The sequence below is a fragment of the Oreochromis niloticus genome, linkage group LG1 (genome assembly GCF_001858045.2).
Source record: "Oreochromis niloticus isolate F11D_XX linkage group LG1, O_niloticus_UMD_NMBU, whole genome shotgun sequence".
Taxonomy (NCBI): Eukaryota; Metazoa; Chordata; class Actinopteri; order Cichliformes; family Cichlidae; genus Oreochromis; species Oreochromis niloticus.
In genome coordinates this window covers 19021823-19038135 of record NC_031965.2, presented here as the reverse complement: position 1 = coordinate 19038135, position 16313 = coordinate 19021823, and the positions used below count along the sequence as shown (strand labels likewise).

Genomic DNA, 16313 nt, shown 5'->3' with positions numbered 1-16313 from the left:
CAAAAATGTTTGGTCACATTTTGATCCACTGTACAGTATTTGTTTGAGGATGACAATGATCCCAAACACACTTTATTAATACAGTAAAAGCATACCTGGTTAGAAAAAACCCACAATGGAGCACTACAGCCCGGACGTGAAAACAACCCTTGACAGAGAACAGAACAAAAGGCACCGAGCATTCAAAGAGAAGCTTTGAATGTCCTTCAAGAAGCCTGGAGAACTATTCCTGAAGACTACTTAAAGGATTTACAAGAAAGTTTGCCTAAGAAAGCTCATGCTGTGTAGAAGGTGGTCATAGCAAATACTGACTTTCAAGAGTGGTAGAATTGCTGTTTATTTACACCTGTTTCAATAAATTGCGCCACCTGTTTCTCATTTTCCTAGTGCAATATAATGAAATGGGGTTGGCTCAAGACTTAATATAATGTGTAATAGGCATGTAATTATAATACTATCTTTCAGATTTGTAAAACCTGTCAAATCTATGAAAGCAAAACTCAGCTGGCTTGTCTGCTCGGTAAAGTGAGGCTGTGGTGTTTTGTAGGTGTATTTTTTTTTTAACTCAGTGATCCCTGGTGTTGTTATCCTGGCGGTGCTGCTTCCATATGCTGTTTACTGTACATGTCACATGGTTAGGCCAGTGACACTAGTTCAGCTGAGGGAGGCCCCAGGTGATAAAGAGCTGTAAGCAAACAGAGGCAGATAACAACTCTACGCAAGCCTACATTCCCTGTTGGTGGTGCAGCAAACGCAACAACAACGCACACACGCTGCCATTTTTTTTAAAATTTCTTTCTTCTATTTTAAAATGGGACAAAAAAAAAACGTATTCCAAAATTCTCCCATGTGACTCTTAAAAAAAGGGTAAGTTCATTTTGTGTATTTTGAGAGTTTAAGGGGGTCATACAACATTAGAAACAATGGGCTTCATTCACACAAATCTGTGGTTAGACCACGCCGACGAATGAGTCACGCACAAATCTGGGATGTTATGTGAAAAAATTTAGAACTGCTTCAGAGAATCTTAAAACAGTTAAACACCCCCCAATAATAATAATAACAAGAATAAGAATAAGAATAAGAATAGGTTCATTATTTTCCAGTTTTCCAAGACATCAGCATAAACAAAATTAAGTAAAACTCAAAAATCTGTGTTTTTCCTACTCCAATAAAAGCTTTGCCATCATTTATGATGCCACAGTGTGTTTGCCAGGACATTCACAGTATGCAGATTGAAAAGCACAAGACTATCGATTTAGAAATGATTCAGATTCACTAACAGATTCATTCACATACAGTTGGTGGTCAGGGAAAAAATAGCTGGCGTGCACATTTTTATGAGGGCTAATGCCACTGTTAAGCTTCAATAGCTCAGTCATTTTAGAATTTTGGGCCACTGCTAATTAGTTACAAAATTCACTAAAAATATAATTAGAGCCTTATTTTTATTGTAAAGGATTGATAAAAATGTGTGTGAACATTTTTCTGCTTCTGAAGGGTCGATATTTGAGGGAAAAACCAGAACGCTCCAGGATGAGCTTGCGCACTTTCACCTCTTAGACTATGACAGTTTCCACAGGTGTCATATGGATTGCAGGACACATCAAATAGTTCAGAACCACTAAGTTTGCTGTTACACTCCTGTTGTTTACAAAAATGTACATATCCGTTTTCCAGGTTGGCATCCATACACGTGTCACTACAGACTTTAAACTCAAATATATGCAAATGCTCTGTTTGCCCGGTGGATCCGGATGTGTGCGTTCAATGATCTCACAGGAACTGGCTATATACTGGAGGATAGGATATTGTAAATCCCTGCCCGCCACCCAACTCAGTCCTGACCCAGCTCAGGCCCCACAGCGTCCACCATCAGAAAGGTGGCTTAGAACAGCTTTTTTTGGTCAGCCCCCTTTGTGCTGAGTTCATCAGGCTCGTCCTCTAAACAGAGAGCCAGGGCTATTGCCTTGTGGCTCTTTCTTTCTTTTCAGGCAACAAATGTGCTAAAACAGCACTCCATAATCACTTGGCATTAGGGGCTGTTGTGTTGGGCATTAGAGGCTAGAATTGACCAGTGGGACGTTATAAAAATGAGTCTGACAAGGGAACACCAAAGCTGATGAGTCTGGATCCTGGCGCTGGACGGCTAGAGGATTAGTCAGCTAACACACTGGCTGGGGCTTCTGCAGGGTCGGGTCCCATCGCATCTCATCACCACCAGGCTAGAAGCGGCCCCTGTGGCTGCCGTGTCTCCATCCGCTTCTCTGGCTGGCGTGCTAGCTTTGCTACCCATCCTCCACCGCTCTCCGTCCTCCGTTGGACCATCGTGTCTTCTTGTAGCACGGTCCTTTCACTGGAGGAGCACTATGATGTCATAAGCTTAGGATGGGAAGGGTTAAGTGGCAGTGGAGGGGCATGATTCAGTTGAGTTCAGAGAGATTTTGGTTATCACAGGTCAAAACACTTATCAAACACACACAGACTATATTTAGTCATTTTCGAGTCCAGCTGAATGCACTTTGTCTCTGCTGAGACTCTCGCTGAAGTGATGTGTGTCGATAAGGAGAGCGAATACACAGCAAGCTGCTCAGTTCGCTTCTCATTCTCCTAATCTGCTGTATCACATTCGGCTTTGAAAACGCTTAATCGACGCTAAAAAAAAGAGCACAAACTATATTTTTTTCCCAAATGGAACTCAGATTTGACGTTTCCCTCGGTATTATCTGCCAATCACAAGGAGAAACGCATTTACCTCATTATCAGTGAACCATTAAATCACATTTACCGCGCAGCAACTAACCACTTATTTTGCTTTTGAAGTTAATTCAATGGATTTTTTTTTACTGAATTACAGCCGCTTTTGTCTGACAGGCACATCTCAGCCTCTCCTGCCTGTGCCTGTTTCTCTGGAAGCTCCTGCTGTTACCACTTCTTTGCCCAGTGTGAGCAGCTTCATACTGCTGGAATGTAACAGTAACAGGCAGTACCATGGGAAGAGTCACCGACTGGGGGTGAGCTGCACGCCCTTTATTCAGGCCAATGCCGAGCTCACTGGACTTGAGACGTTTCCTCATTCATCATCATTTTTTTTCGCACGGTTGTATAGCTTGGCCCAGTCTTTGTTTGTGTTACCCCACCCACTGTTCTTTACTCATCAGCTCTCACTACTCTCCCTCTTTCTGTAATAAACTTAGTCTTCACTTTTAATTTCTTTCTTTCCCTGTTACCTTTTCCTGTTGTAGCGTTCCTCTGCTCTTTTTCACTTCATAGTCCTCCTAACAAATTATTTTTTCTCTCCTTTCAGTGTCTCGCCTTTCCTTTATCAGTTTCCTTCCTCTAAAACATGGGATCTCCTCATGATTTTGTCCTGTCAGCATAACAAAGGAAGACTTTTTCTCAGTTATGATAGTCTGTAAAAATTTACAAATACTTTACTGACATAATTAGCTGGAAATTAAACTATACTGCATTGGTTACACCCTCCTAGTATGAGGTCAGACCTGCTTTTGGCTTCAGAGCTTTTCTTATAGTAACTCTTCATGGTATTGACTCAATAAGCTGCTGAATTTTCTTCCATATTGACATGACAGATGGAAGCATCACACAGTTGCTGGAGATTTGTTAGCTGCACATCCATGATGTGAATCTCCTGTTAGGGATCCATGCTTTCATGTTGTTTATGCCAAATTCCGACGCTTCCATCTAAACGTCACAGCAGAAATCAACACTCATCAGACCAGGCAACATTTTTCGACTCTTATACTGCCTTATTTTGGCGAGCCTGTGTGAATTATACCTTCAGCTTTCTGCCCTAAGCTGATAGAAGTGGCACCTGGTGTGGTCTTATGTTGTTTCAGCCCATCTTCTTCAAGATTTGACTTGTTGTGCATTCATTAATGCTCTTCTGCATACCCTGGTTGTAACTAGTGGTTATTTGAGTTACTGTTGCCTTCCTATCAGCTCAAAGCAGTCTGGAACATTCCCCTCTGACCTCTGGCATAAACAAGGCATTTTTTGCCCAGAGGATTGCCACTTGCTGGATATTTTCTCTTTGTTAGAAAATTCTCTGTAAACCCTAGAGATGGCTGGTTTGGATTTTCCCAGCAATTTCTGAAATACTTCTGAAATGCTCATACCAGCCCATCTGGCACCAATAACCACATTCAAACTAACTTAAATCACCTTGCTCGCTTTGAACTTCAGCAGGTCGTCTTGACAATGTGTACATGTCTAAAATGCATTGAGATGCTGGCATGTGATTGGCTAGTTTGATATTTTTTTTTGTTGTATGTGATAATGAACTAAAGATTTGGAGGGGTGGGGGTCATGGTTAGTCAGACAAAACAAGTTTTAAAGACTTACTGTTCTATCTGTGAGAAAATGAACTAGCCTCTTATCAGTTATGGCAGTTTCACATTGCTCAGAAAGAAAGTAATTATCAAATACTGATGTTTCTCTAACTCTGTATCTGTTCCTGTGATTAAAAGTGACAATTTCAGAACAGAGTGCTCTCATAGCAGCTTGTTCCTTTTTCAAGATACTGTATCTTTGTAAGGGAATTTTAAATGGATGCAACATGTTGATCAGAACTTTGAGAAAAGACAATTCTGAATACAAACGTATTTGTGTTCAAGGTTGTAAGTTCCCTGTTGACATTACAGACAGTGGTGTAACTTGCATGGCAGCATATAGAATTTCTTTTTTTTTGGTCAGCCAGAAAAGTTAAACAGTTAGAAGGAGTCAGTGGATCCATTCCATTCAACTGTGTTCATACACAAATGTATAAACACATAAAGACAAACAGTGCAATGACACTAAATACCTAAAACCTGGTCCTTAAAAGCCTTTATTTACTTCTTTGTTTTAAAAATACTGACTTACTGACTTGTTTTTATGTTTTCTAAAGCATCGGTATTGAGTTTCAGGTTTACATGAGCGACTGTTGGATAGCAGCAAAGCAAATCTTTCTAACAGAGGTTAGTTGTGTTCATACAGCCTGAAATGTGCAGTTGCCCCCTCTGCTAGTCTTGTAAGTCTTCACTCTTCCTTGAAAATCAATTACATGCCACTTAGAGTATGTGTCAAATGGCATTTTAGTGCCTGCTGCCCGCTGTCAACACAATAACTTGAGCTGCAGCTGTTGGACTTACCAAGACATAATCCTGACTCTCAGTTTAAGTGGGGCAGATTTGGAGGCCTTGTCTCCAAAGCTGCCTATTTATTAAGACGGAGATTCAACACATGCGTGGCCTCCGACATATGTTGACACGCTGACATTTGCACGCGCGCAAAGTCACTGCCTTTTGGAGAGCAAGACATCCCTCGCTTGGCATCACTTGTGATCTGTAGCCAACAGTTATTGGCACGCTGAAAATGTTAGGAGAGTGCTGCATTTTTCTTTAATTTGGCTGAATAGAAACACACTGGTTCTGACATAAAAGTTGAAGTAGTGACGCTGGCTGAACAGTGTTGAAGTCATGCTCCTGTTCAGACAGGCAATGGAGCGGTTCAGATACAGTATATATTAAAAGCACACACAGACCTTTTATGGCCACATGTAACAATTCTCAGCTGTTAGGTTTCAATACACAAAATAATACGTTTCTGAAAAAAACAAAGTGAAGATGGCTTCAGGATGGAGAAGGTCACCAGGAAAGTAACCAGCTGTGTGTAGATGCCTGCTGACTGCAGACTCATATGATGACATATGATGTTTGCCCTGCTTTACCTAAAATTGTTAGGATGAATTACAGATATATTGTAATAATATAGCTGTTGTATTGTTTCATATCCAGCTTAGTGGAATAATGCACGAGCAAGTAAAAAGCCTCATTATCCTAATACTTCTTGATTTGAATTAGAGCTGGGCGATATAAGATTTTTTCATATCACGATATGTTTTTTTCATTTCAGGCGATAACGATATATATCACGATATAAGCCAAATAACTATATTTGTAAGATTTAAATGTGCCGTTGCTCACAAGTAAAATGTGAAATAATCAGCAGCTTGTTTTGATTTAAATATTTATTTCCCATAATAAGTTCAACAGGGCAGATGTACTTAAAGAACATGAGACTTCAGTTTCAGATAAATAAAGACAAATATTGCAAACTACACAAAAGGCAGCCGCTAAAGCATTTAAGTTTCAAAATAGAACAAACAAAACAGACTACTAAATTGTCAATTCCACTTAGAAACAAAATATTGATTCTAAAAATAAATCTTAGTTTGTTTTACAGAAGAACAGACAAAATTGACTAACTTTTGTCAATATCAAATAAACTGAGAACTAAAAGGAAATTCTCAATCTCTCCTTGTTGTATAGCTTAGCTATTACCTCAATTAGCTGCTTGAATCCTTCATTTTCGACCGTGTTTATTGGTAGCATGTCTTTAGCAAGACAGTAGGCTATGGCATTCGTTATGTCGCTATGTCTCTTAGCTTTTTTGTCATATGGTAAGACGCTGGAGAAAGCCGACTCAATTGACTGTTGTTGCTTCGCAGGGATTCTCCTGGTTGTTTTCGATGACGAATTAGCGCTTTTAGTCTACGGAACTTCTCTGGCCCTTCCTTTCAACAATCTCTCCGGAATTGGAACCGTCATCTGTGTTCTCTTCGGTAACCTGGTCACCCAAGCTCTCGGTTGATTTTTCTCTAGCGGGCAAACTCATTTTCTCCATTAACCGGCCGGCACGGCGGCTGGCTGCTTCCCAAACAAATACACATTCAATTTAATTCAATTTTATTTATATAGCGCCAAATCACAACAGAAGTCGCCTCAAGGCGCTTTATATTGTACAGTAGATCGCATAATAATACATACAGAGAAAAACCCAACAATCATATGACCCCCTATGAGCAAGCACTTTGGCGACAGTGGGAAGGAAAAACTCCCTTTTAACAGGAAGAAACCTCCGGCAGAACCAGGCTCAGGGAGGGGCGGCCATCTGCTGCGACCGGTTGGGGTGAGAGAAGGAAAACAGGATAAAGACATGCTGTGGAAGAGAGACAGAGATTAATAACAGATATGATTCGACGCACATGTGCGGCTTGGCACTTGTGCTGTACGTAACAAGTCACGTGACGTGACGCTGCGGCTGTGATTGGTTCGGCTATGCGCTACTTAATTTGGATTGGCTGTTCTTTTTTTTTTAAGACAGGAAGAGAGAGAGATGAGGCCTATCGCAATAGTTTCATTTTTCTATCGAGAAAAAGTTATTTCGCAATACATATCGTTATCGTTCTATCGCCCAGCTCTAATTTGAATGTTTTTCTATTTGTGTTGTGATTTATGATGATAAAGAAAATAAACTTCAGGTAACTTGCACAGTACACAATGTGTTTCTGGACTGTTATTATAGCCTAAGGTGAGCCTTTATTGGAATTGATGCTAGACAGTTTAACTGCTGCTTTTATTACACCCCTTAACCCTGTGGTCCGTGGTGATATGCAGAAACAGTATGGGATAATTGCTGTATTTTTCTGCGAGGCTAAAATTGAACTAATAGCACGTCTCTGACACCAGTGCCACTGTTTGGCTGTTTTATTTTTGTAATTTAGACCCGGTAAAGCCTTAAAAGAGGAATTTACTACGTTGACATAATGGGTTGCGGTGTAACCTCCAGCTGACATGCACCTTCTGGAAGAACTCTGGCTGAAGGAAAGGTTAATGTCCTCTTGTCATGGGAACAAATTATGTGGACTGAGGAAGCTAAGCGTGCAAAATATTGTGACACATTCATTCTGTGACCTTGAGCACAGGTAAACATCGGCCATACTTGACAACTTCATCAAACTGTTTGCAGGAATTGCTTCCAGAATTCCCGGACGAATCAACAGTGCAGCTCCGGTGGTTTTAGGGCTTGCAGTAGCAAATATTAAGGCCATTCCCGGTTCCCAATGTGTATGTAATGTGAGGATTTTCAGTAGTTCCCTGCACTGATGCACTGTTAACTCAGAGTTTTCCCTTTTTAAGCACTTTCTCTCTGCAGGTCCACTGTTATAAAAGATCACAGAAAGTTTCCATTTTACAGACTCATGCATGCTTTCTTTGAATTTATGTATTTTTTCTGTACCTATTCTCACTCTCTTTCACATATTTCTGAGTTTCTTTTATCTCCCATAACCAAGGAGCTTGGAAAACTCTTATACCATGTCAGCAGAATATTTTCATGCACCAAGCTGTAACCTAGTGCGCCTTAGTGTGTAAGTGGGTGATAAAAATCACATACAGCTGCAGCCAGGGTGAAAGTTATTTGACACGCTTCTGTGATTTTTTTCTTACTTGCTTTTTTCCCTATATTTTTCCTTTTTTTGGTACAAGTTGCTTTATTTTGTTATCAGTCTGCATGGTTTCTGGTATGAAATTTTGTAAAAACACTCGGCACTTGGTATCTGCGTAATGATTTGGAGGCCACACTGGCTTGGCACAGGCGCACTGTAATCCATTTATCTTAACAAACAAATGGGACTGGGTAGCAACAAAGTGCTGCTTGAAGTTACATTTGCATTGTATGCCAGAGCAACAATGAAAGGAAAAGCTTGAATTGTTGTTCATGAGGTATTTACCGGGAAATCACACACACACACACACACACTGAGACACACACACACACACACACTAGATTGAGCTGAGAGTGTTGCAGCATGAGATTTGACATGTTTTCAATTTATTGTCTCATTCTGCAGCAAACAGTGGGGCTGTCACGTGGATGTAAAGCAAGACGTAATGGCTTAGTTTCAATAACAGATTTGTAAAGCACGCGAGTGTTAACGGGTGTGGCCCACACACTACACAGAAATAGTGATCTGACAGTCTGTATTTAGGTTTTTGAGGGGAAGAAAATCTTATCACCCTGCTGAATAGTTATTTGATAGACCTGCAATGAGGCTTAACGTTGGCCGTCCCTGGTTGAGCTGCTGTACTTCAGGTATTCACTGAGAAGCAGAGTGAAGTTCAGCCAGGTTCACTGCAGCACCGCTTCTGCTCTCCAGCTATAAAAGGCACAGCAGCTCCTGTCTGATGAGAAGAGAGACAGAGGAAAACTTTCTTGGTTGGTTGATCACAGGCTGCCTCTTGGAGTAAATGTTTTCAGAAGATTAAAAGGAGCCAGCTTCACTATTATCAGCCACTGACCCACCATGGTAAATTTAGTACTCCAAAAGCTTCTTTTTTTCTTCCCTTCATCACAAGAAGAAGTGGAACTAAGTGTCGCTCAAAATAACAGCACTTCAGACTGTTCTCGCGCACGCTAACTTCGACTGTGGTTGTGAATGATTTGGATAAAAATATATATAACTGACAATGGCAGGGACGACAAGCCAGCTGCTTTTAAAAGTAATGCCATTTTCGGTTCGGTTAATCTGTGCAAAGCTCCTGCAAAATAATGTGTGCTGTATGTAATCGGGCTTGATTGATGACTCACGAAAGAAGGGCCGCATGACTGGTCGCGTCAACAGGTTTAGAGGCTATGAGCGTGAACTCCTCGGCCCCGTGTGTCCTCTGCGAGAACCCTTTTCTGACACGTGGTGAGATATCAGCTCAGATAATGAAAGGCTTTGGGCAGTTTGTTATACTATTGTTGTTTTTTACCCAGTGTTTTGAATTATCTGCATAGTTTGGTTTTATGGATCCATAAATTTGACCTTGGAGATCAAACAATTTTTTATGACATGTTAAATCCATGTTTCTTGAATTCCTGAGCCCACATGTGTGAGCGTGTGCCCATGGGTCTGGTGGACACACAGCATCACTAGGTTTTGACTACAATTGAAGGATAAGAATTTATTGAAAATTCCTATCCTTAAATTTCCTTTAGTTTAACTCTGTACTTCTAGATTCACGGTGTCTATGTGTGTGTGTGTGTTGCACTTCTTGCACTCGATGGCATGTGTACTTTGTCTTCTTGTCCTACTTGGGTACACATAGGCTACATCCCAGCACTTCATTTTGTTGCTACTGGCTGAAACCTTGAATGATGAGAGCAGTTAGTGCAGGAATAACGCCTCTCTCTTTCTCTCTTACACACACACACACACACCTCTACACAAACACACTAAAAGCAGGCCAAGGTAGGAGGGAAACTGAGAGAACAGCAGATACTTTTATGTTGTTTTCACCTAAAATTTCCTTCAACATATGACACGCAATCTAAATGTGTAATGAACAGACACTTTGAACTTTTTTCTATGTGAATGACAGAAATGAACCTAGGCCAAAGTATTTGGTTAAGAAGAGAATTCATTGAATAAGTTCTTGTTTCACTAAACACTGAAATCAGATCCCACAATCCTGAACTTCACACAAAGCTTAAGTCCTCACAAACCCTGAGCAATATTGATCTAGAAGGTCAGGGGTGCGTTGGTGAGATGCCTACTAATCCTGTCATATGATACTAATCTGGTTAAAAACAATTGACCTCTTACCAGAAATGTGACATTCTATGCTGATCATTAACGATTCATACCACACCCCTTCCCCTTGTAATTTTTTTCTTCTTCTTTCATAAAATCCAGTCGAAAAGTATATTTAAAGTATAAAATTGCAACTGATTGGATTGTAAACTAATCTCACTGCAAAATCTCACTGCAAAAGCAACACACACAGTTGTGTATAATAATAAAAAAATATGCTACTTGCATATTAACAGTTTTATTATTGTCAAAGCTGAGGATTAGCTATACTTCACTTGTGTGACACAGAGAACTTCGGTTGCTCTTGTCTGTCCAGAAGGTTTCTATTAGCATAAAGAAACAAAGAAACCTGTGCTGGATCTGCAGAGCAGCCTTGAGTCAACAGAGAGCAGGAGGGATCAGACGGCCTCTCAGAGACTCCTAACTCAGGACAGATGAAAACAGGGAGTCAACATCTGCTTAGGAGCTTTCTCCCGTGTTAAACAACTGGTATAGATCAAACATTGCATTCTTCTTTATTCATCATGGTGTAATTCAGTGCCTCAATGTCTGTAGACGCATCTACATCCGGCTTTACACTTTTGGGGTGTGCGGTGCACATTAAGCGGTTTCACTCTACATTAGGCTTTTCGCTGCAGGAGAGGCAGGGTTGAGTGAACCTTGTGATGTGCTCCAGCCGAATGCAGGTCTGCATGTTCGCTTTTGTTTTCCATGTGCCTGCTCTTCCATGAGCGCACCTGAGCTTTGAAGCTGCCTGTTGTCCAAAAAGAGCTACATCTCCGTGCTTGTGTGTGTGTGTGTGTATTTGTGAGAGTGAGAAAAAATAGAGATGGGATCAGGGATGCAAGCATAGAGGACAAAGATAGCTTTGATCACACGTGTCACTAATGTCCCGATCCTCTCTGTAAGAACATCTGAGGTACCATCACAGCTGCTGATGAGAGTGAGATGCGAGCAGCAGAGGAATTACTTCTGTTTTTTTGTCATTTTAGTGCCATTTTTAAAGGCGGTTAGTTGTATTTTTTTTAAATTGGCTATTTTGATTTAAAATTATTGTTAGTTGACACCTGAGTGACCATGTTAAACATCCTGCTATCTGCCCTGATGGATCCTGACAAGCGTTTACGGAGCTTCAGGAGGAGCGAGCGACTTGCATCCATACTAGTATGTATGGCCCTGGTGTAAATGTTTTTTTGCCTGTTTTGTGCATGCACTTTTGCAAGACTGTTGTAAAAACGTTACCAGGAATCTTTTCATTTAATATACTTCAAAAGTGGTCATGTGTTAATTATGGCTGCAGGTTTTAGAGTTCTTTGTCTGTGTTGATCCTCTTCTCAACTTGACCTAGCCTTTTCCAGGGGTGACCAAGCCTTCAATATATAACCTGACACTTCTGCTTGGTGGTATTTTTTTTCCTTGTTGGATTAGATCTGGTGGAATTAACTCCTTAGACCACCTACACTGTCTCCAAACCCTCCTCCACGTTTGAGGCACAGAGGAAGTGATCATTAGAGGAGCTAGATTGGGGGATGAGATTGCTCGGTTTGTTTGGAAAAAGACAGGGTGTGTCTTTGTGTTCATATGCTCCTCTTCACGTTCACCGTATGGCTGGACACTGAAAACTTTAGCTGTGTGCCACTGCTTCGTCATCTCTTCTCCTCTAGCCTATTTTAATATTTCAAAGGCCATTGTTTGCTGGAAAGAGAAGTAAACTGTGAAACAGTGCAAACCGAGATTGTTGCATCCTGAGGGCGGGTTCTGGTTTAGGAAGTCATAGAAATTTCACTGCATTGGCTTTTGGGGTTTCCTGTGAGGTGACTTATCAACCGCAAACACCGGTTGTGCCTATACCTGCTTTTAAATACGGTCTCCCTATTTAGTTTATCGACTCATTTTGTAATCTGCCAAGCTAAATGCCCCAATACGACCCACACAAACACAAAGGACAGGGGACAGAGTCTCGATCATTCCTTATGCAACTAACTTTAGATATTCTGCTCACGTTGTTTTGCTCTAAGGGCAGGCATCCCGTGGCCTATTTTTTTTTTCCACGCCGATATGCGGTGAATTTCACTTTTCTAAAGAAAAAAAAAAGCCCCAAAAGATGTATTTATAAACAGAATGCAAGCTGCGATTCCCCTCTCCTACAAAATTAAGATTTGAAAGGCTGCTGTAGTCCTTGTGTAATAAACCATTCCCTTCGTCACACAGGGAAAGTGAGCATTCAGCATCAGCAGGGACAGCGGCGTCGCTTCTCCTCGTTGTATCCCGGACTGTTAATTCCAAGCGATAGTGGGGGTGTGCACTTTACCGGCAGCGGTAAAAGTAGATTCAGAACAAGAATAAAAACAAAAACACGATGAGGTAATAATATATGGATGAGTAAAGTTTAACAGGAAAATGATAATAGAATGGTCATAAATAAAGTAAATGCGCGATGCCTCTGTTTCCTCCCTGAACTCACACCCCTACTTAGGCGCAATGGTCCGCCCCGCACAGAGACGACACTGCCGTTGCTCAGTGAGCGGAGAGCAGGGAAAGGTTTACTCAGCCTGCCATTGCTGCACACCGTCCTGGTGATGCCTACACTTTCCAACTTTTCATCCAGAGGTTAGCGACGGAAATACCAAAGTAAGGAGGTCTTGTTTGGGTCGTACTTTCCTTTTTTTCTCCCTCCCCACAACCCACACTTCTTCCATGACTTTGTACCCGAGTGGACTAACGATTCTGGTGGCGAAGATAAGATAATGAACTTTAGACTTTCCACACGGCTATTCGTGGCGTTTCCCGTCGTCCTGGATCAAATAAAATAACAACGTAGCCCGGCGTGGCGGCAGCTGGGCGAAAAGTGAACTGGACTGGAGGGAAAATAGCGCAATCAGCCAAGTGATTATCAAAACAGAGACAGGGACAACTTTTAACCTGCCACTTTTCAACCGGAATAGCGGGGGAAATGACCTCCAGAGCTTCAAATAAGGTGGGTACCTGGCAGGGAAAAAAATCATGTGTGGACATTATGCTGCTGCCTTATGTAACGCGTGTGATATACTGGAAGGCTAGCACAGGCCAAAATACAAACAAAGGTGAATTTTCCAGCCAATCAGCTGTTTATGAGTTTGTAGAATATCAGTAGGCTTGTGATAGTGAAGGATGCTTAATGGTGGTGGTGTTCATCGGTGTGTGTGTGGCTCAGAGGGTGTTTTGAAATCCACACCTTGTAACACAGCCTGCAAGCAACTATGCAATTTCTAGTAAACTAGATTAAAATAATCTGTCTTTTATTGATTGTCAGTGATAAATCGCCTGGTGGTTTTTATACCAGGTCTCAGCTGAGCTACCTGTTGATTTTTAGTCCTCATTTTATTAAAAGGGTGGCAGGAAATCCCCATGGATATGAAAAGTAAGTGAGCCTCTGAGGCAGGAATTCTGCTACGGGATCTTCCTTTCTTTACATTTCAGAGACCCAAGAATGGATCAGACCACAAAGTACATTGAGTTTTGGTGGGATTACAAAACTCACAACACTTTTAGGAAACACCTGCAAAACTGTCAGTATTGCTGCGAATATGATGAAAACACCACTCTTCATAAGTAAGAAGCAATCTTATTGTAGGTGGTCTAACTCTAAATTAAGTTGATTGTACTGGGACGTCCCTTAGCATGCCTCTCAGGTCCCTGCTGTGTGTAATTATCCATTCATCTGTCTAAATATCTGCTAAGCCTTGATAATTTCCTAGTTTATATAAAATGTAAGCTGTGTACTGATGGTATGATGTATACCAGGCGTTTATTAGCAATACAGTTACACACATGTGATTGTGCTGTTTTATAAACCACTTGTATTTTACTCATGTCTAAATAAAAATTACTGGAAAGAGAATTTAAGTAGATTAGACCTCGTGTTGGCTCTAAAATACCTCCCAAAGTCTATTGTGTAGTCTTTTGTCTTTTAGGGTTTTACAGTTTATTAGTTTTTTCCTCACTTTGACGAGTTAGGAATGTGCTGTGTTTGTCTATCACAAGTAGTGAGATTCAGGTTTGGGCGGTTGTTCCAGTCAGACGAAACCTCCTCCCTCATCCGAGCTGATGACGATATGCTGTACTGTATCTTATGGCTGTAGTCACACCTCATACAACTCACTACTGAGTGATACTTGAGGCTGGTAATGAGCCCGCTGTGGTTAATATGCTGATTGATGTAAAATTAGCTCCTCAGTCTTCAGTTGTTCTCTGTCTCTTGGGGAATCTGTGCTGAAACGCTGACTTTTACTACAGCAGGTAGGACTATCTGTTTAAAGTGAAACTACCATCAAGATGGCAGTTTCAGCCGGTTGCTTTTAGCACTCTGCTAGATCACAAGCAGCCAGTTTCACTGTTTAAACTCAGAAGTAAACCAAAAAGGGTAGAAAATATATTTGTTTAGCTGTAACATGATTGCTAACTTAATTAAACCAGTTAACATTTTCTTTATATGTTTGTGAATAAAAGCTTTTCTGTGCTGTCTCGAAAAATTGTTAGCATTAGTAGTTAAGCAACAATAGCCCACATCCACTACTATTATGGAAAGACTGACTATAGGTTTAGTAACACTGATGAAGGCGGGAGCTGAAGAACCCCAGTTGCCTGACCATTACACGTAGTAAGGGCAGGTTGGTTGATTATTTCACTAGATGATCAAGTTTGTTACCTTTGATAGTTGGCACCAGTGGATAAAAGCTGGTGTGGCCAAACTGTCATGCCACGCCAGTATTATTCATATTTTCCTTGTTAGAGCTACAGTTTTACATAGCTGCCCTCTCTCTGCATACCAGTGCCTTAACATTTTAGATCAGCAAGTTGGAAAGTAGGATAGATGTTTTGTATTGTATTGTCATCTAGAAGATGAAAATGGGCTGTGGCAGAATGAAATGCAAGATAAACACAGATGACCATTTTAAACAAAGCGGGTGTGTAGACTTGCTAGCACTGCAAACGTTAGCCACACTTGTTGTGTTTTCTTGTTTTCAGACTAGTCAGTTAGCCTCCTGTGTCACCGTCTATGTAGTTGTTGGGACAGTTTCCAGTTGATGCTGTTGAACAATTCTCCAGTTCATGGCTCAGTTTGATGAACTGGTGTAATTCAACACTTTCTAGTTATGGGAAGCAGGGATGGCTATTTAAAACAAAAATACTGTTAGATTTTTACTGGAAACTGCTTGACTTTTCTTGGAAGATCACCCTCGCGTAGTTTTGGTACAGTTGCGACATGCTTGTTTAACCTGACGTAGTTTGCAGGGGGCTCGTTACTGTTTATTATTTAAAGAGTTCTTTGTGGCTGTAGTCATCTTTGGCTTTGCATGTTTTTCCTGTTTGTTCAGTATTGTCTAATCGCAACAGCTAACACGTTTTTATCAGTTTCATGCCTGGTGCTTGAAAGTACATTCTTCTTAAATAGTTGTTGTCCAACAAAAACCTTCTTATGCCTTATCACACATTACATCCGATCATGCGGAGGTAAAAAAAACAACACAAAACATACATTTTGGACAAAAAACTGCTAAAAAAAAAACAGGATACAATTTTGTAACTTAATTAATATTTTCGCATTCAAAACTCATGCCAGAAACAATCCCTAATGGGAAGGTTATGTTTCAGCTTTGGATAACTTTTCACACTTACTTCTCGAAATCAAGGGTCTTCTTTTCAAATTCAAGAAACGGAGCCAAAAAACAACCCAAACTTTTTTTAAAGAAATTCCATCTTCCACTGTCAATAATAAAATTTATACCTTCTGTTTGGCTGTGTTAGTGTTCCTGTATTCTTGCTGTTAGCTGTGCTCTTAACGTTATTTGCAGTCCAGTATCAATAGCCACATGTTAACTCCCACTAATGACTAGTGCTGGATTCCTATGCC

General features: G+C 40.8%; 1 protein-coding gene across 12 annotated transcripts in view; it reads left to right on the top strand.

Moving 5' to 3' along the window:
• Positions 1-16313, top strand: part of tjp1a (tight junction protein 1a) — a 105099-nt gene that overhangs the window by 42956 nt on the left and 45830 nt on the right. The window contains exon 1 of one of the 12 annotated variants that reach the window (XM_025906025.1): positions 12926-13397. The exons of 10 other annotated variants lie outside the window; for them this stretch is intronic. In XM_025906025.1, coding sequence (XP_025761810.1) covers positions 13374-13397 — 24 coding nt within the window. In that variant the 5' untranslated portion in view covers positions 12926-13373. Of the gene's footprint in view, positions 1-12925; positions 13398-14556; positions 14699-16313 lie in introns of those variants that run through there. One more of the 12 variants, XM_025906031.1, reaches the window with a different exon arrangement.